At 46.4% G+C, this 22,383-nt stretch overlaps 1 protein-coding gene across 5 annotated transcripts in view; it reads left to right on the plus strand.

The window, feature by feature from the left end:
- The first annotated feature begins 1,183 nt into the window (after positions 1-1,183).
- Positions 1,184-22,383, plus strand: part of LOC310702806 (gallinacin-5-like) — an 80,516-nt gene continuing 59,316 nt past the window's right edge. Inside the window, exons 1-5 of one of the 5 annotated variants that reach the window (XM_083494969.1) lie at positions 13,537-14,096; positions 15,101-15,130; positions 15,232-15,261; positions 15,986-16,118; positions 17,999-18,175. In XM_083494969.1, the coding sequence (XP_083351095.1) occupies positions 14,039-14,096; positions 15,101-15,130; positions 15,232-15,261; positions 15,986-16,118; positions 17,999-18,011 (264 nt within the window). In that variant the 5' untranslated portion in view covers positions 13,537-14,038 and the 3' untranslated portion in view covers positions 18,012-18,175. Of the gene's footprint in view, positions 1,285-13,536; positions 14,097-15,100; positions 15,262-15,985; positions 16,119-17,998; positions 18,176-22,383 lie in introns of those variants that run through there. The other 4 variants (XR_014523618.1, XR_014523617.1, XR_014523619.1 and 1 more) reach the window with 4 other exon arrangements.

The following is a 22,383-nucleotide window of genomic DNA, read 5'->3' on the forward strand; positions in this document are numbered from 1 at the left end:
CACACTTCCCGAGACATCTTGTCAGGCCCACAGATCACTGCTTCTGTTCCCCTCAGTAGGGAATCCCCTATAACCACTACACGCCTCCTCTTGGGTTTGGTCGGGGTTCTTCCGTGAGCTGTCCGTTCCAAGGTCGCCTGCACATTCCCTGAGGACTGACTTTGCTGCTCGTCTTCATATACCTGATCGACTGTAATAAGGGAGAGATCCTCAAATGGAGTCTGCTCTTCGTCTTCCATGCTAGGGGAGAGGACCTCAAAGCGATTGTGTATTTCTAAACAATCAGAGTGAACCCTGGGCCTCCTACTTCTTTGAGTCACGTTTCTCCATATATCTGGCTCCTGTGTTGGTGAACTATCCTCATTCTCAGGGGAGTCCCCTGTCTCCTCCTTGGTGGGGACGGTGTGCTCTGCTGCTTCCAAGAAGAGCTCCAGCTCTCTAATTCTTTGAAGCGTAGCTACACGTTCCTCCAGTTGCTGGACTTTGTTTTTTAAAAGGGCAATCAACATGCAATTGCTGCAGGTAAAGCTGCCTGCAACCTTTGGCAAGATGGCAAACATTGCGCAGGAATCGCAGGCGACTGCAGCTGTTCCCTCCCCTTCCATCTTGAGATAGTGTCGTTGGGGGTGGCTACAGAGGTCCTCCATCATAAAAAGCTTGAAGACAGGACAAATAACTTCCCCCACAAAAAAAACCCTAGGTCTCCCCCAACAAACGTTTGAGACTATCTCCCCTAAATTTAAAAGATGGGTATAACTGCGCGCGCCACTAGGCGCGCACCGCTGCCCTGCAAACTCTGATAAGCTCCTCCCACAGCTAATCCCCTGCCTCAACAGAAACCCTGCCCCCTCTGACCTTTGCACAGGGAAAACAGCTAATCAGCCACAAAGAAACACACAAGAAAACCCTTTTTGGCTCCTTCTTCAACTGCTGCCCTGCTAGGTCTGATAAGCTCCTCCCACAGCTAATCCCCTGCCTCAACAGAAACCCTGCCCCCTCTGACCTTTACACAGGGAAAACAGCTAATCAGCCACAAAGAAACACACACACACAAGAAAACCCTTTTTGCTCCTTCTTCAACTGCTGCCCTGCAGTTATGATACAGTGCGTGCACCCCCCCATTTGAATGGCAATGCCCATCGACTTTGGGGGGCCCCAGCCCTCTCAAATATTTTATGGGGGTGAAGCCCCCACAGCCCCTAAGAATTGGCTCTTATGGATAGGAGCAGTCCTTAGAAGTCTCTGCGTGTTCTCCGTTCAGCTTCCTTAATAAAGAAACTAACTGTAAGTTAGCTGGTGTTTCACTGTCTTTCTCTGAACCATGAATGACCTGTTTCTCCTTGTCAGCTCCCTGACACACAGAGGGCAACCAGACGCCTCTGGGAAGCCCACAAGCAAGACTTGAGGGCAACAGCGCTCCCCCTCCATCACTTTTGATTCCTAGCAACAGGCAGCACAGTCAAATGATGGAACTAACTCCCCCAGGAGGCAGTGATGGCTGCCATCTTGGATGGCTTTAGAAGACTATTGGGGAAATTCATCAAGAAGGGTTACCAATGGCTACCAGCCATGACGGCTAGCCTATGGTTACCAGATTTTTTTCAATGAATCCAGGGACACTTTTTTTTTTTAACTGAGTAGCAACAGGGAGTCAGTAGTGGGGATGGTGAGGCAAAAGACCCTGGGCCCAAGCACACATGCATATTGTATAAAGTTCACCCTAAATGTGCAGAGTTTTTTTAAAAAACTGGGCAATGGTGCACCGCCTGCCCGTGACTCCCGAGCCTTCCCTAATCTCACAGGCCGCCTGCCCACAGTTTCTCTGCCAGGCAAGGTGCAAAGCCCTTCTTTCACACCTTGTGAAACATAAATGCGCAGAGTTTTTTAAAAACTGGGCAACAGCTGGCTGCCCATGACTCCTGAGCCTCCCCCAATCAGTCAAAACAAAGGGTGCAGGGTGCAGGAGATCTGTACCACCGGACGTCCCCTGTTCCCCTTCAGCAGTGGCAGTGGCAGTCAGCAGCCCGGAGCCAGCCTTGTAGCACAGTTGGCTCTGGCTGGTTTCAGGAGCTGCTCGTTGGTGTGGCACCCTCCATTTTTCCTCTCCGGAAGTCCCCATATGATGTGTTGCACACAAGACACATCATATGGAGACTTCCGGAGAGGAAAAATGACGGGCACCACTGCAGCGAGCAGCAAGCAGCTCCTGAAGCCAGCCAGAGCCAACTGCGCTACCAGGCTGGCTCCGGGCTGCTGAGGCTGCCGCTGCCACGTTTCCCGAGGACAGATTTGCAAATCTGGGGACATTCGGGAGACAGAATTTGTCCGGGGACAGATTTGAAAATCCAGGGACTGTCCCCAGGAACCGGGGATGTCTGGTCACCCTAGGCTAGCCTCTGTTTTCACAGCTGGAGGCAGCAAGGCTTTCAAATATCAGACGCTAGAGGAGATAGAGCTTGAAATATACTCAGAGTCGAGAGTGGATTTTGAGAGTGGAGCTCTTTATTTAGCTCATAGTGGTGAGGAGGAATGAAAGATCCTCCAAAATATCTGCTTTATATACATTATTTACCCAATGGGCTGCACGTGATTGGCTAATTCCAGGATTCCCCTGTAGGCCAATCAGGTTGTGGATTCACTTCCACCTGGAGCTGGATTGGGTGGCTCCTGCGGACCAATCATACTGCTGCATTTATCTAGGACCAATCAGACTGCTACATTCTGAATCCTATTGTTCTAGGACCAACCAGACTGCTGCATTTTGGATCCTATTCAACTCAGTACAGTGGTGCCCCGCAAGACGAATGCCTCGCAAGACAGAAAACTCGCTAGACGAAAGAGTTTTCCGTTTTGGAGGTGCTTCGCAAAATGAATTTCCTATGGGCTTGCTTCGCAAGACGGCAATGTCTTGCGAGTTCCTGCTGGTTTTTCCCCCTTCCCCCCTTTTTCTAAGCCGCTAAGCCGCTTATCAGCTGATCCGATCAGCAGATAAGCCACTAAAAGCCGCTAATAGTGCTAATAGCGCTAATCCGCTAATCCGTCAATGGGCTTGCTTCGCAAGACGAAAAAACCGCTAGACGAAGAGAATCACAGAACGGATTCTTTTCGTCTTGCGAGGCACCACTGTACATAACAGAGCTGCTATGCTCAAATCCTGCGGGCATCTGGGTGGCCACTGGGAGAATGCTTGACTAGAAAGGCCATTGGTCTGATTCAGCAAAACTCATCTGATTCAGGCGCATAACTCCCCCCCCCAAGGAATATGCCTCCATTGTCTCCTGAGACAGACAGATGCCAACAGCTTTTGATCATCACCATACCTGTGTCAGCCTGTTGTTGATAGGATAGCAACATTTTCTAGGCTCAATTGCAAGGCTGTTTTATGTGGCCCTTTCCCATTGGCCAACGTTGTATGTTCTCGCCCTGAGACTGCATTTCTTACTGCATTTCCAAGAGCTTTATGGTGAAATCTAAACCTGGCACCATCCTAACAGGTAATTAAAGCTTGCCTAACCAAGAAGAGATGGAACATGCTGGCAATGTTTCACCTTGGCTATGCCAAGCAGCCCTCTTTGAACTGTAGCATTCCTTATCTTACCTGCAGTGCTTGATTAATTTTCCAAACCTGCATCTTGCACTGAGTAGAATTATTCCCCTGCCTGGTGAACTGAACAACCACAGCATTTTAATAAAAATGCAATAACAGAACCTGCTGCTCTTGTGGGTAGAGATGAACAAAGCTGTCAATTTCAGTTTTTCTCGGGTTCCCCTTTTTCGGTCTTACCTTCAGCATTTCTGCAACAGCTTGCAGTTAAAAAATACCAAAAACCTCTTTGTGGAAGTTTGTCAGCATTTCATTGCTTTTTTATCTTACCGTTCACTTTTTAAATTTGTATTTGCCTGTTATGCAAGCAATTTTCCCATATGCAATGCACAGAGCTGCTTCTTATATTGTTTCAATCCTATCAAAGTTTAATTACTTTTTAGCAATGGTTTTTTATATGCTTTTTTGTATTTTTATCTGTTTGTAACATACCTTGAGTCACATTCTGGGGAAAAGTTGAGATATAAATAATAATAAAAAGGTAAAGGACCCATGACAGTTAAGTCCAGTGGCGGACGAGTCTGGGGTTGCGGCACTCATCTTGCTTTACAGGCCAAGGGAGCCAATGTTTGTCCGCAGACAGTTTTTTTCTGGGTTATGTGGCCAGCATGACTAAGCCGCTTCTGGTAAAACTAGAGCAGCACACGGAAACGCCATTTACCTTCCTGCCAGAGTGGTACCTATTTATCTACCTGCACTTTGATATTCTTTCAGATTGCTAGGTTGACAGGAGCTGGGACCGAGCAATGGGAGCTCACCCCATCACGGGGATTCGAACTGCCACCCTTCCGAGCGGCAAGCCCAAGGCTCAGTGGTTTAGACCACAGTACTACCTGCGTTCCGATAAATAATAATACATATTATTAAATGTGTGCTTTTTAATGCACACTTTCCCCTATATACACATGTATTGGTTGGCATAAAGGTAACGGTAAAGGGACCCCTGACCATTAGGTCCAATCGTGGCCGAATCTGGGGTTGCGGCGCTCATCTCGCTCTATAGGCCAAGGGAGCCAGCATACAGCTTCTGGGTCATGTGGCCAGCATGACTGAGCCACTTCTGGCAAACCAGAGCAGTGCAGGGAAATGCCGTTTACCTTCCCGCCAGAGCGGTACGTATTCATCTACTTGCACTTTGACGTGCTTTCAAACTGCTAGGTTGGCAGGAGCAGGGACCGAGCAATGGGAGCTCACCCTGTCGCGGGGATTCGAACCACCGACCTTCTGATCAGCAAGTCCTAGGCTCTGTGGTTTAACCCACAGCGCCACCCGCATCCCATTGGTTGGCATACTGGGTTGCAAAACCAGGAGAAGAAGAGTTTGGATTTGATAGCCCACTTTATCACTACCCAAAGGAGTCTCAAAGCAGCTCACAATCTCCTTTTCTTTCCTCCCCCACAACAAACACTCTGAGAGGTGAGTGGGGCTGAGAGACTTCAGAGAAGTGTGACTGGCCCAAGGTCACCCAGCAGCTGCATGTGGAGGAGTGGGGAATGGGGTGGATTGTGCAAAATAGCTGCGTTTTGGTTCGTATACTGTTCGGGGAAGTTTAAATTTGATAAGTTCACATTAACCTGTGAGCTGAATTGAATTGAATTCTGAGCCACTCGAGTTCAACTGTGAAGGTCCAAACTTGCCACCAGTACAGCCCTGACCAGCCCTGACCAGGCACTCAGCGGTGAGACCTAAATTGAGCAACAGTACCCTAAATACCCATCTTTGCATCATCTCTCCCTTTTCTTCCTTTCCTTATATTATTCCCCAGAATCTAAGAGGTGGGGGGAAACGGGCACTCAAAATTTGATCGCATCCCTGGAGATGCATCTGGCTTGGCAATAATAGCAACACACGCTAGAGAGCATCAATAATTCAGGGGAAATGGAAGCAGATGCAGAATTTATCTGGGTTGTTTTTTTTACTGCCACTTTGGTCAGCAGCTGATGACACTCACCTATGTTAGGACACGGTGAGGCTAAACTAGGGTTGAGCGATTAATCTTTAAATATGCAGGGTGACTCTGGCAAGATAATCTGTGGGCAGGTAGGGCCATGCTGATACATCCCTCCTGTGCACAGTTGATGATGCTTTGGCTGCAAAAGGATGAGGACTCGGAATTTGTCGTTGATTTATAGGAAAGAGTTGGAGGGAGTCTACAAGGTCATCTAGTTTCCACTCTCTGGTCAGTGCAGGGAACCCAGAAGTTGAGGATTCCCAACACAAGGCTCTCCAGTGAGCAAAAGCCCACCACGATTGCCTTTACCATCAAGAAGGCTTTCCTGATGTTCAACTGAAATCTACGCGTCACTTAAGCCAAATAAATCTAACCCTACCCTCTGGGGGCAGCAGAGATCAAGTATTTCCCCTTTTCCATGGAACAGTCCAGCATCAATCCATCATCTCCAGGTTAGGGCTTGGAGAGACTCTGGCCCAGAGACCTGGATAGCAGCTGTCAGTCAGCGTAGACTGTATTGAGCTACATGGACCAATGGTTTGACACGGTCAAGGCACCTTCCTGTATCCCTATGCCTCTGTAAAGAGGATTACAGAGCTTAAATTTCGTAGCAAATCTTTGTCCATGGTGAAGACTCTCACCCCAGAAGCTGTGGGACAAAGTGGAAGAAAGCTTTGGTCAAGCTCATTGCTGGGGATGGGGAAGAAATTTGAGTTTTTTCTCAATCCAGAATTGTTGATTGTCCTCAACATGCTGCTTTAAATAAGGATATAGAAGGTCCTTGGTAAAGTCCCCAGTATCTCCAGGCAGGCCTGGGAGTGTCAAGGACAGACACTGTCAGTCAGTGTAGACCAGGCTTCCTCAACCTCGGCCCTCCAGATGTTTTGAGACTACAATTCCCATCATCCCTGACCACTGGTCCTGCTAGCTGGGGATCATGGAAGTTGTAGGCCAAAATTGGGGAAGCCTGGATGAATCAATGGCCTGACTCATTGTGACATCACACACTGATAGCCTGGCTCTGGCCTTGTTTGGAAAAGAGGAGCAATCCTGTAAGCCAGACATGGAAACCCTGCCAGCAGTAACTTGAGAGATCCCACAAGCCTGAGCTCAGTGCAAGATCTTCAAGGCAGCCTATAACTGCAGCATCCTTCAAAGAGGGTCATCCAGTCTCTGCTTCAACGCTTCTCATGAGGAAGACGTTGATCAGTGTGGACACGAAACCTCATTGTGTGCAGAAATCTGGCATGTCAGAAACCCAAAGTGTAGACTTCATGCTGAATTGCTCTTTTGGAACGCAAAGCCTTTCTGACCTGGCTAGCGTGGCAAACAGTCAGGGGTGCCTGTATCACAGGTACTGGATGTTTTTTTCTGGATGTTTTGTTTGTCTCCTAAATGACAGCAGGTGCTTTAAACACACACACCCTGTTTTTTATGTTATGGTCTATTCCTGCTCGGATGCCTTAACTCCTTACAGCCATTTTCTTAAAAAAAATTACATCTGAAGATAGTTGCGTAGGTTTTAACAGAAAGGAATGTGGAAATCTTGGGTGATGCAAGAGACGGGCAATGTTAAAAGCAGCTGAGCATCTGTGGTCTGTAACTGCCATGTTGCTTTTGTGGAAACCAATTTGATGGGCACATTGCAGCAATATCTTTACAACGGCATTTGATTTCAGAGGAGACTAGGGGGGTTGGTGATAGGAACGAGCAGTGGAATAGAGCCCACTGGTTTCATTTTATTTTTTAAGTCACCTTAAAAAATAAAATAAAACCAGACTTTTTTTTCTTTCTGAAGGATTTTGTTTGACGCTATTACTAATGCTAACAATAATACTTTGGGTAGGCAAGCATGTAAAAATAATGCCCTTCGTTCAAGTAACCACAAGGGTCCAGCAAGGTGGTGGGGACAGACTTGCCATAGGGATGATGCCCACTGGCAATGTGGCTCTTTATGGCATGAAAGCTGCTATAATAATAATAATAATAATAATAATAATAATAATAATAATAATACATTTTATTTATACCCCCACCCTCCCCGGCCAGAGCCAGGCTCAGGGCAGTTAACACCAATAAAATCACAGTAAAAAAACATTATGGGGGGGACCAATTTAAAATACAGGTTAAAATGCAATTTAAAATGCAGCCTCATTTTAAAGTAGCCGATAAATCAAGACCATAAGGGTCAGACTGAGTCCAAACCAAAGGCCAGGTAGAAGAGCTCTGTCTTGCAGGCCCTGCAGAAAGATGTCAAGTCCCGCAGGGCCCTAGTCTCTTGTGACAGAGTGTTCCATCACGTTGGGGCCAGTGCTGAAAAGGCCCGGGCTCTAGTTGAAACCAATATAACCACCTTGTGACTTGGGACCTTGTCATTTGTGGACCTTAAAGTTCTCCGCAGCGCATACCAGGAGAGGCGGTCCTGTAGGTACGTGGGTCCTAGGCCACATAGGGCTTTAAAGGTCAAAGCCAGCACCTTAAATAAACAGATTTGCCTGGCACACTTCTGACCAGGCATTTAGCAGAGCTGAAATACAGTCTGCAGCAAAGTGTGAGGAAATCAGCCCTGAGTCTTGAGCAACACACGATTGTTGCAGGGAGATTACCGTACTTTATGGTCTGTCATTAAGCTTAATGGTTGTTAAATACAGAGACTGCTGTGGATCGTCTCAGCAGATCAAAACCCAAACTCTCTCCATCAGTCAAATAATGCAATGAACAAATCAATATGGCTGACCTGATCCAAAACACCCACCCACCCCACTCACACATGAAAACAAAGATCACCACAGCCAATCACAAACAAACAGCCACACCCTAGGCCAACCCCAACCCCAAAGAAACACAAGTAAATACAGTGGTACCTCTGGTTAAGAACTTAATTCATTCCAGAGGTCCATTCTTAACCTGAAACTGTTCTTAACCTGAAGCACCACTTTAGCTAATGGGGCCTCCCTCTGCTGCCACGCCGCTGCTGCGTGATTTCTGTTCTCATCCTGAAGCAAAGTTCTTAACCTGATGTAATATTTCTGGGTTAGCGGAGTCTGTAACCTGAAGCATATGTAACCCAAGGTACTTTCGGGTTTTGCTGCTCGTTTTGCAGACGCAGACGCTCAAAATGACATCACACACATGTGCAGAAGAGGCGAATTGCGACCCGCGCAAGCGCAGATGCTCACACGCAGATTGTGTTCTGCTCAGGATGTGAACGGGGCTCCGGAATGGATCCTGTTCGCATCCAGAGGTACCACTGTAGCAGAGAACCTGCAGAAGCGACGCTGACACAAAACCCCACATATATTAAGTAAAATAGAAACATTGCCACACGACCCCACCCCCAATCACCTCCCCCTCCACCTCTTTCCCCCTTTTCTTCCTAATGTCTCAGCAAATAAAAGTGATCTGTAAAAAATGTTACTTGAAAAGAGAGAGAGAGAGAGAGATTGCACATACTTTTGTAAACCAAGAAAATCTTTAATAAAAAGACATTTTTTAAAAAAATAAAAAATAATGCAATGCACATGTCCAAGACTTCACTGTCTTATCATTGCACCTGTGTAAGCAATCCAGCTACACAGCCATAGCCTTGTGTTACATACAGAAACTCACAGTTTTCTGGAAAAGAATGACCAACACCCCAGGAAGCAATTCCTATGTGAGGCAATGCATCCTCCTCATAAACTTTTTGTTGATCCAAGCTACCTCCCTCTAAAACATGAATGCAGCAGATCTGAATGTTTGTGATCTGTAATTGGGATCTTACTTCTGTGGAAACTGCTATGACTGCCAGACTGCAGGAATACCTTTCCAGAGGCATGTGATTCTGGCAGGGTTCTCTTCCACGTCAGCCTAACTCACAGTGTCCCAAGGTGATTACAATTATGGGAAGCATGGGTGTAGCCAGGATTTGTTTTAGGGGGGCCTGTGAAGAAGAAGAAAAGAGTTTGGATTTGATATCCCACTTTATCACTACCGGAAGGAGTCTCAAAGCGGCTAACATTCTCCTTTCCCTTCCTCCCCTACAACAAACACTCTGTGAGATGAGTGGGGCTGAGAGACTTGAAAGAAGTGTGACTGGCCCAAGGTCACCCAGCAGCTGCATGTGGAGGAGCAGAGACGCGAACCCGGTTACCCAGATTACGAGTCCGCCACTCTTAACCAATACACCACGCTGGCTCTCCTCCACTTCTTCCTCTTCTGAATGAACTTTCCTTTCCCTTGTGGACCATGGTATTTGTTTCTCCCTCTACACAGGATTTCTCTTGTTATAACCAGATTTTATATTCCTTATAGGAAATAGTCCCCTCCATGTCCCCTCCATATGAAATAAAAGGTAAAGGTATCCCTGCCCGTACGGGCCAGTCTTGACAGACTCTAGGGTTGTGCGCTCATCTCACTCTAGAGGCTGGGAGCCAGCGCTGTCCGCAGACACTTCCGGGTCACGTGGCCAGCCTGACGAAGCTACTCTGGCGAGCCAGCGCAGCACACGGAAACGCCGTTTACCTTCCTGCTAGTAAGCGGTCCCTATTTATCTACTTGCACCCGGGGGTGCTTTCGAACTGCTAGGTTGGCAGGCGCTGGGACCGAGCAACGGGAGTGCACCCCGCCGTGGGGATTTGAACAGCCGACCATGCGATCGGCAAGTCCTAGGCGCTGAGGTTTAACCCACAGCGCCACCCGCGTCCATATGAAATACCATATTTCAATTCTTCTTTACTTCCAATTGTCTTCCTTCATCCTCAACACGTTTCTCTTTTCAATTTTTGGTAAACTGTCACCTTTTTAGTTTTTTATTATCCCTTTTACTTTCTGTTTTAACTTAAGTACCATAAATTATTTTGCAGAAATTAATCAAAACAAGTCCAAGTATCAATTTGAGGGCACTGCTTTTAAAGGTAATCTTTATATTCTTCCCATTCTTTTGGATATATTTGTTTGGGCTGGCCCCTAATCGCCTCTTTCAATTTAGCCAATTCCATATACTCAAATAATTTGTCTTGCCATTCTGTTTTTGTCAGTATTGTTTCTTTTCCCCAATTTTTAGCAGTTAGTGTTCTCGCAGCCCCTGTAGCATAAAGGAATATTTTCTTATTTTCTCTGGCAATATCTGTGTCTAATATCTCCAACTGAAAGCCATTCTATTCTTTCAGAAACATAAAAAGCATAAAAAGCCAAAACAAAATCATTAAAGTCATTATATTGAGTGGTTGTACCTCCTGCAAGATTTACAGTTGTCTTAATTATGTTTTTCGTCAATTAAACAGCCACTGGCAGTACAAAGTATCTCTAATGCAACTTGTTTATTACACAAAGTGTCATTTTCATAGAGCAGTGAGTACCATGCTCTGGTCCATGGGGTCACGAAGAGTTGGACATGACTAAATGACTAAACACGTGAGTACCAGCTGCCTGTTCCATTAGTTACACAAAGCATCAATTACTTAAGTGGTCCCTGAATACATCGTCCTTTGATTGCAAGCTTAATTTGTTGCACAGCCAGTTGTTTTCATACTTTGTCCATTGCAAAAGACACCTATGGCAGAATCAGCCTAGGGCGGCACTTCCCGTATTGCCCCAAATGGCTGCGATCTTTTCCAAAATCAGTGCTGATGATGCTGGTGCTTCTCCTCCACTGGCAGAAGCAGCTGGGCAGGAGGGGCACCCATGGGCATTGTGCTTGGTTGGGGGCTTCTGCCACCTGGAGCAGCATCCTCACCTGCCTCAAGGCTCTGTGATCAGCCCTGTCTTTGGTTGCTTTGCTCTGTGAGGTTTTGCCAATTCATCTTGATCGAATTCTTCAATCACATGGTATTTGATTATTTAGATTAATATGCAGTTTCATCCATTGTTTATCTCAGTGGATAAGGGATCACTATAATTGTCCATTCTGAAGCTTTAATAACTGCTGGGCATTTGATCAGAGTGATCTTCTCCTCTCCATCTTGTTTGAAGCTTTAATGGGTCGTAAGGTTTATAACCCATATATTCCATGCAAAGTGTCCCACATTCCGTTCCAAGCACCTTGCGCATGAAAACACCAGGACTGGGCATGAAAACTCAAATGAAACCTCAAAGCAGAGAAGGTTAACTCATTGGCCTTTGGATGTTTCTGATCTGGCGATCCCATAACCACTGATCCTTAGCAACAAATAACAGCGACTCCATGGAGCGCAAAGCAGAAGAGTGTAACGGCTTCAGAAACAGGGTTGGGAAGGAGAAAGGGGGCTTAGTCATCTCCTAGGGTGGAAAGGAGAAAGGAAAGGACAGGTTGGCCAATTATTATGGGATGCAGAGTGGACATGGCAGGTGGAGCAAGCAGAGAAGCAGAGCCCCTCCAATTTGAAAATATTTTTGTAAGTTGCTTTGAGTCTTGTCTGGAAAAGGTGTCTGAGAAATAGGATGATGATGATTTCAAGAATGAGAAAAAGGGCAAGAGAGCATGTGAAGATTGCCTTTCCTTCAAGTAAGTACAAGAGTCCATCATTTCACCTTTGAAACCTCCTTGCCCTGCATGTCCCACTCAGCCTCTTCAATCAGTGGATTTGAATCTTTTTTTGGGGGAAGAACTGTTTGAGGCTATTACTACTACCAGTGCTTTTTGAAAGTGAAGACCCCCAAACCATCTCCAAAATAAATCACACAGGAAACAGAATATTTGTTTAGGATTTTTGGCATTAATTTGGCCACAGCTTTATTGTTTACAACATGTGAGTGGTTGCTTAGGCATTGGTTCGGACTATCTGAACCTGCACCGGCAGGAACTGGACTGACAACTGGAACCTCCCGAGGTCAGTAAGGGAAAACATACTGGGGGAGCACAGAGGCAGATTTCCACCTCTTAGTTCACCCCAGATGTTCCCAGGAACTCTGGCATGGCCCGACCCCTGAGAGGGGATCGGACAGAGCAAATTGAGCCCCTGGATTCCTTTAACGGAATTCCCTAGCAGCAGCAATAAAAATGAGGGGCAGGCACAGACAATCCATAATCCCCTCCACCAAAGAATGAACCAATGCCTAACCGCCAACCTTACAAAGTTGTGACAATTTGCTACATGGTAGGCAAAAACCAAATGGCACCAGCCCATCAGCCAAGTGGCAAAATTCCTACCAGGCCCCTGCTCCAAAAACAGACGACCCCTAGACAGGCATAGCAAGGTCAAAAACACAACCTAAAATTATAGGGAGGGAGGGAGATCCGCTGCACGATGCGAAATAGAAAGTACTTCACCACGTGCAGCCCCTTAAATAGCCCCTTATGTGCCAATCAAACCCCAACTGACAGAAATCTGCCCCAATAACAAAGGGGTGACCAATGAGGCAAGGAGGTCATCCAAACGGGCCCGCCCCTGCAACAAAAAGGCAGTTTGGTGATCTCACCACAACACGTGGCTCTCCATGATTTGGAGGACTCGATTTCCTGGGGTGTTGCAGGGGTACGCATACCCCTAAACATTTTGTGAATCTAAGTTTGGTCTCATTGAGGGGCATTATTTCAATATGATTATTATTATTTTTTTTGGAAAAAAGCAGACTACTACTAAGAATAATCATTGTGAAAAACATCTTCATGCATGCGACAACGGCCGCGAGAGTTTTAATAGCACAAGGATGGAAGACTGAAGAAACCCCAATTAAAGAAGCATGGCAAGAAAAATTGATGGACTGGCAAAACTGTCATACAAGCTATGGGACAAGGATAACTGTGACTTTAAAGATGGATGGGAACCCTTTACAAAGTATTTGAAGACGCAACAAAGCGAACTGGATTCCTTGGCTGGTTTTGAATAAACATTCACAAACTTTTTATTGATAATTATTACTTAAATTGTTTGAGGATCTGTACAACTGTGTAACATGCAGAAAACAGCATTTTTAGAGAAATCAAAGACTGGAACTGAGGGAAGTCGGGGGGTGGGTGGGTTCTGTGGGGGGAAGGAGGAGGAGGGAGGGAAAAGGGGAAAAATAAGGATGATATGTTTCTGGATATTATGTTTTGTTTTAATTTTGAATAAAAAAGTAATTTAATAAAAAAAGAATAATCATTGTGGGAGACGAGCATGTGAAAAGTGCCCTTCCTTCAGGTAACCGCAAGGGTCCAGCAATGCAATGGGGACAGGTGAGGGGTGAGTCATTTACCTGAGGGATACATCCCCCTAGCACTGCCTATGTGGGGCATTGCATCCTCCTCATAAATGTTTCATTTGATTCAAGCTATCTCCCTCTGAAACATGAATACAGCACATCTGAATGTTTGTGATCTTCTGTGGAAACTGCTATGACTGACCGAATGCAGGAATGCCATTCCAGAGGCATGTGATTTTGGCAACGTTCTCTTCCACGTCAGCCTAGGTCACAACGACCCAAAGAAATTACAATTATGAAATCTTCTTCTCCCTACCTGCCCTCTCTTGGCAAGCTTTGGGGCTCCATTTAGTTTAAAAGCTGGCTTTGCCTGGCTTTGTCACCACAATTCATCCTGAGCCATGAAGATCCTTCACCTGGGCTTGGCAGTTCTCTGTTTGCTGCTCCTGGCTTCCCCAGGTAAGGGATGGAGGGGAAGAAGGCAGAGGGACACCTGCCAGCCTATTATGGGGTGGAAGAGGGAGAGGAGTACAGTTGCTCTTCTGTGGCCTTGCAAAGGAAGCTCACTTTTCTTGCTAGAGACATTTCTTTAGTGGTAAATTTTGCATAAAAATGTATATATCAGACAAAATCGCCTACCAAAGTGTGTCTATTAGGGAAAATATGCACTGTGTTGCTGAATTTCCCCCATTATGCCCATCATTGCTATGCAATCTCCCCTAATATAACCTTTATTTTCATTCTGTTTTCATGAAGTTATACTTTTTCATGTGCAGTTGAGTAGACACATTTAAAAAAAAAAAATTACTTGAAGGGAGAACTGCCTTTCAAAGGATGGCTGTGCTTTGATGTTCACATGTTAACTTTATTATGGTGCAGTAATACATGGGAAAATTGCATCACATGTAAAAGTGGTAAGGAAAAGCAAAAGTAGCCTCCTCTTTTCTCAGTTTGGTCAGATTTTATGGAATTCTATGCAATTCTATGGAATACATTTTAAAAAGTAAAATTTTGATTTGCCTCTTCCACAGGTCTTTCACTGAAATTGGCATATGTCGTGTCTAATTAGTGGGGAAATGTTTCTTGATGTAATATAGAGCCTTTTATTCTGGGTAGTCCTTGGGGCTCTGATGGCTTCAGTTCCAGGCTTTAGTTTCTCTATAACGTATAAGCCATGTGTGCCTCACTTCTTGCTGTTGTGTTTCGTGGACTGACACCCTCCACTCATGAGCAAATATCTGGAGAAGCAGATTGACCATTTCTTCTTGTGAATGTAGCAAGGGTGGTAAACACCAGTGGCCAGTGGCAAGGGGTGGGGTGGGGGGTAGGAGTTGGGATGTCACAGCACCCAGAGCGTCACAGAGCCACTCCTGTTCAAAGGGCTGTGGAGTTGTTCCTCTCTTTCATCCTATTGTGATTTAACTTCCTTCTCCCCACTTACGTTTGTTTCTCTCTTTGCACAGGATCTGCACAAGACGATGAACCTAATAATGGTAGGCAATGCTGTAAAGCCAAAGGATTTTGTGGCTTTCTTTCTGCCTATTGTGAATTAACTTCCTTCTTCACACTTATGTTTATTTCTCTCTTTGCACAGGACCTTCACAAGACGATGAACCTAATAATGGTAGGCAATGCTATAAAGCCAAAGGATTTTGTGGCTTTCTATCAGCGGGTGGCGCTGTGGGTAAAAGCCTCAGCGCCTAGGGCTTGCCGATCGAAAGGTCGGCGGTTCGAATCCCCGCGGCGGGGTGCGCTCCCGCTGCTCGGTCCCAGCGCCTGCCAACCTAGCAGTTCGAAAGCACCCCCGGGTGCAAGTAGATAAATAGGTACCGCTTACCAGCGGGAAGGTAAACGGCGTTCCGTGTGCTGCGCTGGCTCGCCAGATGCAGCTTTGTCACGCTGGCCACGTGACCCGGAAGTGTCTCCGGACAGCGCTGGCCCCCGGCCTATAGATGTGAGATGGGCGCACAAACCCCAGTGTCTGTCAAGACTGGCCCGTTCGGGCAGGGGTACCTTTACCTTTTTATCTGCCTATTGTGAATTAACTTCCTTCTTCACACGTATGTTTGTTTCTCTCTTTGCACAGGATCTTCACAAGACGATGAATCTAATAATGGTAGGCAATGCTGTAAAGCCAAAGCATTTTGTGGCTTTCTTTCTGCCTATTGTGAATTAACTTCCTTCTTCACACTTATGTTTGTTTCTCTCTTTGCACAGGATCTTCACAAGACGATGAATCTAATAATGGTAGGCAATGCTGTAAAGCCAAAGCATTTTGTGGCTTTCTTTCTGCCTATTGTGAATTAACTTCCTTCTTCACACTTATGTTTGTTTCTCTCTTTGCACAGGATCTTCACAAGAAGATGAAGCTAACAATTATGTCGAGTGTGAATATAGCAACGGTATTTGCATAGATGGAGGTTGTCCAGATAATTCTCAAGAGATTGGAATGTGTGATGAAGATCTGTTCTGTTGCAGAAGGTAATTTCTACTTGCCAAAGGAGAATTACACCTCCTGCCCCTCTCCCTTCAGCCTCTGGATTGATCATTTTTTCATTTCATTTCATTATTTCATTTCATTTCATTTTAATGTTTGATGCATTACTGTATTTTATTATTTTGTTGGAAGCCACCCAGAGTGCTGAGGAAGCCCAGCCAGATGGGTGAGGTATAAATAATAAATTATTGTTAATAATAATAATAATAATAATAATAATAATAATAATAATAATAATATATTATTATTATTATTATTATTATTAGCCTCTGATTTGGGTGGCTGCCACCCTAAATTGACACCCCTTCTCAGACTGAGGCTAAGGGACCCACAGAACTAAGAAATTGGTTTCATTACGTACAACCTGGAAAACTTTAGGATGGCTTGTCACAATTAACTATTGATCAGTCTGCATGTTTACAATAATCTGTCTGATTCCAGTTTAGCATCCTTTAACGTAGCATTCATCCGCTGTTAAAATCCATTGGACTTTTCCATCACAACCCTCTTATATCCAATTTGTTAATTACATATATTACTTTCATAGATCAATGAGTACCAGCTACCTGCTCCATTAATTACCCAAAGCATCGTTTACCTAAATAGTCAATTGCTCCACATACCAAATGCAGAGTCCCCTAAGTTGATCATCCTTTGCCTGCAAGCTCGATTGCTCCATTGCAAAACAGGACAAAAAAATCTATGGCAGAATCAGCCAAGGGTGGCACATCCCATTTTGCCGCTTGAGGCGAAGTAAGAATTGCTTCTTTGCCATTCTGCCAGCACGGCTCCTAAGCCCATCCACCTGCTCCTCCTTCCATGGCCTGATCTGCCGCTGACACACACCATACCCTGTTGGTTGCAGGCACAGAAGTGGCACTACCATTGCTGCCAATTTTAAGCAAGATGGTGCCGAGTTCTTTCCCCACAGGCAGAACCAGTGGGGCAGGAGGGGCACCAATGGGTTTGTTGTCTGAGGGGCTTCTGCCAGCAGAAGCAGGGTCCTCACCTGCCTCATGGCTGGTCCAGCTGTCTTTGGCCCCTTGGCCCTGTGAGCTTATGCCAGATCTCCTTTGCCAAATCCCTAAACCACACCGTATCTTACTGCTGCTATGGCCTGCTCTGCCACTGCCACACAATCTACCCTCAATGGCAGAGAAGCAGCACAGCCATCGTTGCAAATTTTAAGCAAGAAGGTGCTGTGGTGCTTCACCACTGGAAGAGCCAGTGGGGCAGGAGGGGGATGAAGGAGTGTGTGGTCTACAGGGCATCTATCACCTGAAGCACGGTCCTCACCTGCCTCATGGCTGGTCCAGCTCTGCAATCAGCTGTGTGTTTCTGATGTAAAGAATTTGAAAGAAGAAATTTTGTCCTGGGTCATTGCAGAGAAATTTGCAACTGGACTGAACGAACCCCAGGGTGCCAGTATCTCCCGTGTTTCTCAAAACATCGTCACAAAATTGTGAGCAAGCTTCCTGTTTCCCCGGAACTCTTCCTCAGGGCCACAAAGACAAGAAATCCCTGCCGTGCATAACATCCAGTCTGCAGGAGAATATTGGAGACCTTGAAAGCTTGCTCACTATTCTGTGACATATTTAATTGTACCTAGAAAAGAAAGTCCCTCAAGGGTAAGGATGGGCAAGAGATTGGATTCAATTCTCATCGAAAGGGGAATCTATGTAATTCATAGTTTCTGGAAATAAAAAAAATGAAACAGACCTATCCCTACCCAATGGCTTACTATCAAGAAATCTTTCTTGTGGTCCAACATGCCTTGCTTTGTATTTTCGTGTTTCAAACATGGTCACCTTGCTATGAAACTGAGTTAACTGTTGTCTTTTTGTTTCTGGTTTCTACATTTTAGACAGGAGGAGTGATAGATGCCTTTGAAAAATGGAAGATGCTCCCTCTCTTTGAGAGCCGCCGGATCCCGCTTGATCCCCAGCTAGGGACTTCTTCTCCAAAGCATCCAGATTGAAAAAGCAACATTTTCAAGGCTTACATGAGCTTGTGCCTTGCAATAAAAGCAGATCCAAAAGCCTTTTCCCTCTGTTTTTCATTTCTAAGCATGAGTGTTCTTGCTAGTGAAGCCAAAATGGCACCTTACGTCCATGAGAAGGAGGTGTCAGCAGGCATGGTTTGTGGAGAGGCCCAAAACGTCATTACAAAGGAAAACTAAAAGGGGATGAGGATCTCTATACAGTCTAGTGAGTAGGACTGGGCCACAATGTGGAAAATGAAGAGTGGTAAAATATGGAGGGTGGAATGAGAGGGAGAAGTTGTTCAGTTCTGCTTCCATTTAAATGGTAACCAACCTGAGTTACACTCTTTTAAAAAGTTTGCCAGTTGAAATATAGTCATCCTTCAAAGTCCACAGGTGTCTGAATTTTGGGATTATTGAACTGACCAGACCAGGTCTGGAATCTTCCTCTTAAAGATTCTTGCCCCCTCCCCCCACAGGATCGCAGGTTGGGAAGTGTGGCCATCACACAGGGTCCCCGGACGTTTCACCGTCTATTGATCCCTGTGCCACCACTTTATTTCTCGCTGCCACCACCCAGATTTACCTGGTATAATACTGAGTCCAGTCAGGGTTAAGTTGGAACATAAACTTCTGTTTATTTATTGCAATTTAGGAAGCGTGTGGTTTCATAAACGGTCTTAGTGAATTACAATCATGGGGTGCCTATACAGACCTATAACTTCTGCTACCTGCTCTTACTTACTAAACCACCTCTCAGATATTTACTTGTCTTCCTGGCTCCTAACTGTCCCTGACTCAGCTTATTTCGCTACACTAATTCAACCTACCCACAGACTATACCAATTCACTTCCACTCCAACCAACCTCCCAACGAACTCCTCCCTTTGCCCATCCCAGAGCTGGTTTTATAGTCCCTCTGACTCCACCCCCCTGGGTTTTGATTGGGTAACCTGTTTAACTATTTCACCTCCAGCACTCTCATATGTTAACGTCACAGGAAGTAGCCCAGGCTTTTGCCGAAATTAGCTCCACCAAGCCCACTCATTATAGTATATTAGGCATAATTGCATGCACATGTGCCTACCAGGAAGAATTCTTCATCCTAGGACCCCATGGCACCCAATCTGGTGAGATAAGACATGCAAATAATAATAATAACAATAATAAAAATAACAATAACAATAATTCATTATTCATACCCCACCACTCTGGCTGCGTTCCCCCAGCCACTCTGGGCGGCTTCCAACTGAATATTAAAATGCAATAACCTATTAAACATTAAAAACTTCCCTAATCAAGGCTGCCTTCAGATGTCTTCCAGAAGGCCCTCGGCGCTGGACCTCAGTGTCCGGGCAGAACGATGGGGGTGGAGACGCTCCTTTAGGTATACTGGACCAAGGCTGTTTAGGGCTTTAAAGGTCAGCACCAACACTTTGAAATGTGCTCGGAAATGTACTGGAAGCAAATGTAGGTCTTTCAAGACCAGTGTTAAATGGTTTTGGCAGCCGCTCCCAGTCACCAGTCTAGCTGCCGCATTCTGGATTAGTTGTAGTTTCCAGATCACCTTCAAAGGTAGCCCCACACAGAACGCATTGCAGTAGTCCAAGCGAGAGATAAGTAGAGCATGCACCACTCTGATGAGACAGTCTATGGCCAGCTAGGGTCTCAGCCTGCGTACCAGATGGAGCTGGTAAACAGCTGCCCTGGACACAGAATTGACCTGCTCCTCCATGGACAACTGTGAGTCCAGAATGATTCCCAGGCTGCACACCTGGTCCTTCAGGGGACGGTTACCCCATTCAGGACCTGGGAGTCTTCCACACCCGCCCGCCTCCTGTCCCCCCAAAACAGTACTTCTGTCTTGTCAGGATTCAACCTCAATCTGTTAGCCGCCATCCATCCTCCAACCACCTCCAGACACAGGACTTTCACCGCCTTCACTGGTTCTGATTTGAAAGAGAGCTAGAGCTGGGTATCATCCGCATACTGATGAACACCCAGCCCAAACCCCCTGATGATCCCTCCCAGCGGCTGCATGTGGATGTTGAAAAGCATGGGCGAGAGGACAGAACCCTGAGACACCCCACAAGTGAGAGCTCAGGGGTCTGAACACTCATCCCCCCCCCCCCACTTTCTGAACACTGCCCAGGAGGAAGGAGCGGAACCACTGTATGACAGTGCCCCCAGCTCCCAGCCCCTCTAGACGGTCCAGAAGGATCTTATGGTCAATGGTGTCAAAAGCCACTGAGAGATCCAGGAGAACTAGGAAACAGCTCTCACCTTTGTCCCTAGCCCACCGGAGATCCTAGACCATTGTGACCAAGGCAGTTTCAGTCCCATGATGAGGCCTGAATCCTGACTGGAAGGGATCCAAATGGCATGCCTGGAATTCTTCAGCAACCACTCTCTCAATCACCTTGCCCAAGAATGGAAGATTTCAGACTGAGTGATTGGAAGCATCTAAAGATGTTTTTTTAAGAAGTAGTTTCCTAACTGCCTCTTTCAGCCCGTCTGGGAAGGTTCCCTCACAGAGAGAAGCGTTCACCACCCCACGAAGTCCATCGCCCAGCCCTTACCGGCTAGCTTTTATAAGCCAGGATGGCCAAGGATCAATGAGACAGGTGGTTGGCTTCACTCGTCCAAGCAGCCTGTCCACATCCTCAGAGGTAACAGATTGGAATTGATCCCACGCAACTTGACTAGACAGGACTCTAGCACTCTCCCGCCCCGGCCCTGCTCCCACGGTGAAGTCTACCTCTTCTTGAATCTGAGTGACTTTATCTGCAAAAAACTTTGCAAAATCATTGCAGGAGATCATGTGGCCCATACTGGGCCCTGATGTAGCAGGTGCTTCCGCTGAATTGCAAACCACCTGAAAGAGTTTCCTGCTGCTGTTTTCTGCACATACAATAGAGGCGGAGAAGAAAGTCCTCTTTGCCATCGCTACCGCCACTTGGTAGGCTCGACATTGAGCTCTAACCCGTGTCCGGTCAGCTTCAGAATGAGTTATCCGCCACTGGTGCTCTAGCCATCTCAGCGATTGTTTCATTGCCCTCAGATCTGTGGAAAACCATTCAATCAGAGAGGGCGCTTCGGAGCCAAACAGTCAATAGCCCTGGTTAACTCCACATTCCAGCGGGCCACCAGGGAATCAGCTGAAAGGCCATCAACATAAGATAAAGCATCCCCTGCCACTTTCTGGAAACCATTTGGATCCATTAAGTGGTGGGGGCGGACCATCCAACAAAATGGCTGGGGCAGGTTCCACGGGGGGGGGGGTGTACTGGGAGAACCGATCTCAGTGATTAGGGGTAGGAGGAGAAGTTACGTTAAGACCAGACTATGTCATTACCGAAGAGGCAGGTTTAGCCGTTGTTTGAGGACTATCCCTGCCTCCGGGTCTCTTCCACAGATCTGAGGGCAAATGTTTTCAACATCTACATGCAGCAGCTGGGAGAGATCATCAGGGGGTTTGGGCTGGGTGTTCATCAGTATGCGGATGATACCCAGCTCTAGCTCTCTTTCAAATCAGAACCAATGAAGGCAGTGAAGGTCCTGTGTGAGTGTCTAGAGGCGGTTGGAGGATGGATGGCAGCTAGCAGATTGAGGTTGAATCCTGACAAGACAGAATTACTGTTTTGGGGGGACAGGAGGCGAGCAGGTGTGGATGACTCCCTGGTCCTGAATGGGGTAAACATACCCCTGAAGGACCAGGTGTGCAGCCTGGGAGTCATTCTGGACTCACAGCTGTCCATGGAGGAGCAGGTCAATTCTGTGTCCAGGGCAGCTGTATATCAGCTCCATCTGGTACGCAGGCTGAGACCCTAGCTGGCCATAGACTGTCTCATCAGAGTGGTGCATGCTCTAGTTATCTCTTGCTTGGACTACTGCAATGCGCTCTATGTGGGGCTACCTTTGAAGGTGATCCGGAAACTACAACTAATCCAGAATGCGGCAGCTAGACTGGTGAATGGGAGCAGCCGCCGAAATCATATAACACTGGTCTTGAAAGACCTACACTGGCTCCCAGTACGTTTCCAAACACAATTCAAAGTGTTGGTGCTGACCTTTAAAGCCCTAAATGGCCTCAGTGAAGTATACCTAAAGGAGCATCTCCACCCCATCGTTCTGCCCGGACACCGAGGTCCAGTGCTGAGGGCCTTCCGGCAGTTCCCTCGCTATGAGAATCCAAGTTACAGGAAACCAGGCAGAGGGCCTTCTCGGTAGTGGCACCCACACTGTGGAACGCCCTCCCACCAGATGTC

The sequence above is a fragment of the Podarcis liolepis genome, assembly GCF_965112155.1.
Source record: "Podarcis liolepis genome assembly, chromosome: 3".
Lineage (NCBI taxonomy): Eukaryota > Metazoa > Chordata > Lepidosauria > Squamata > Lacertidae > Podarcis > Podarcis liolepis.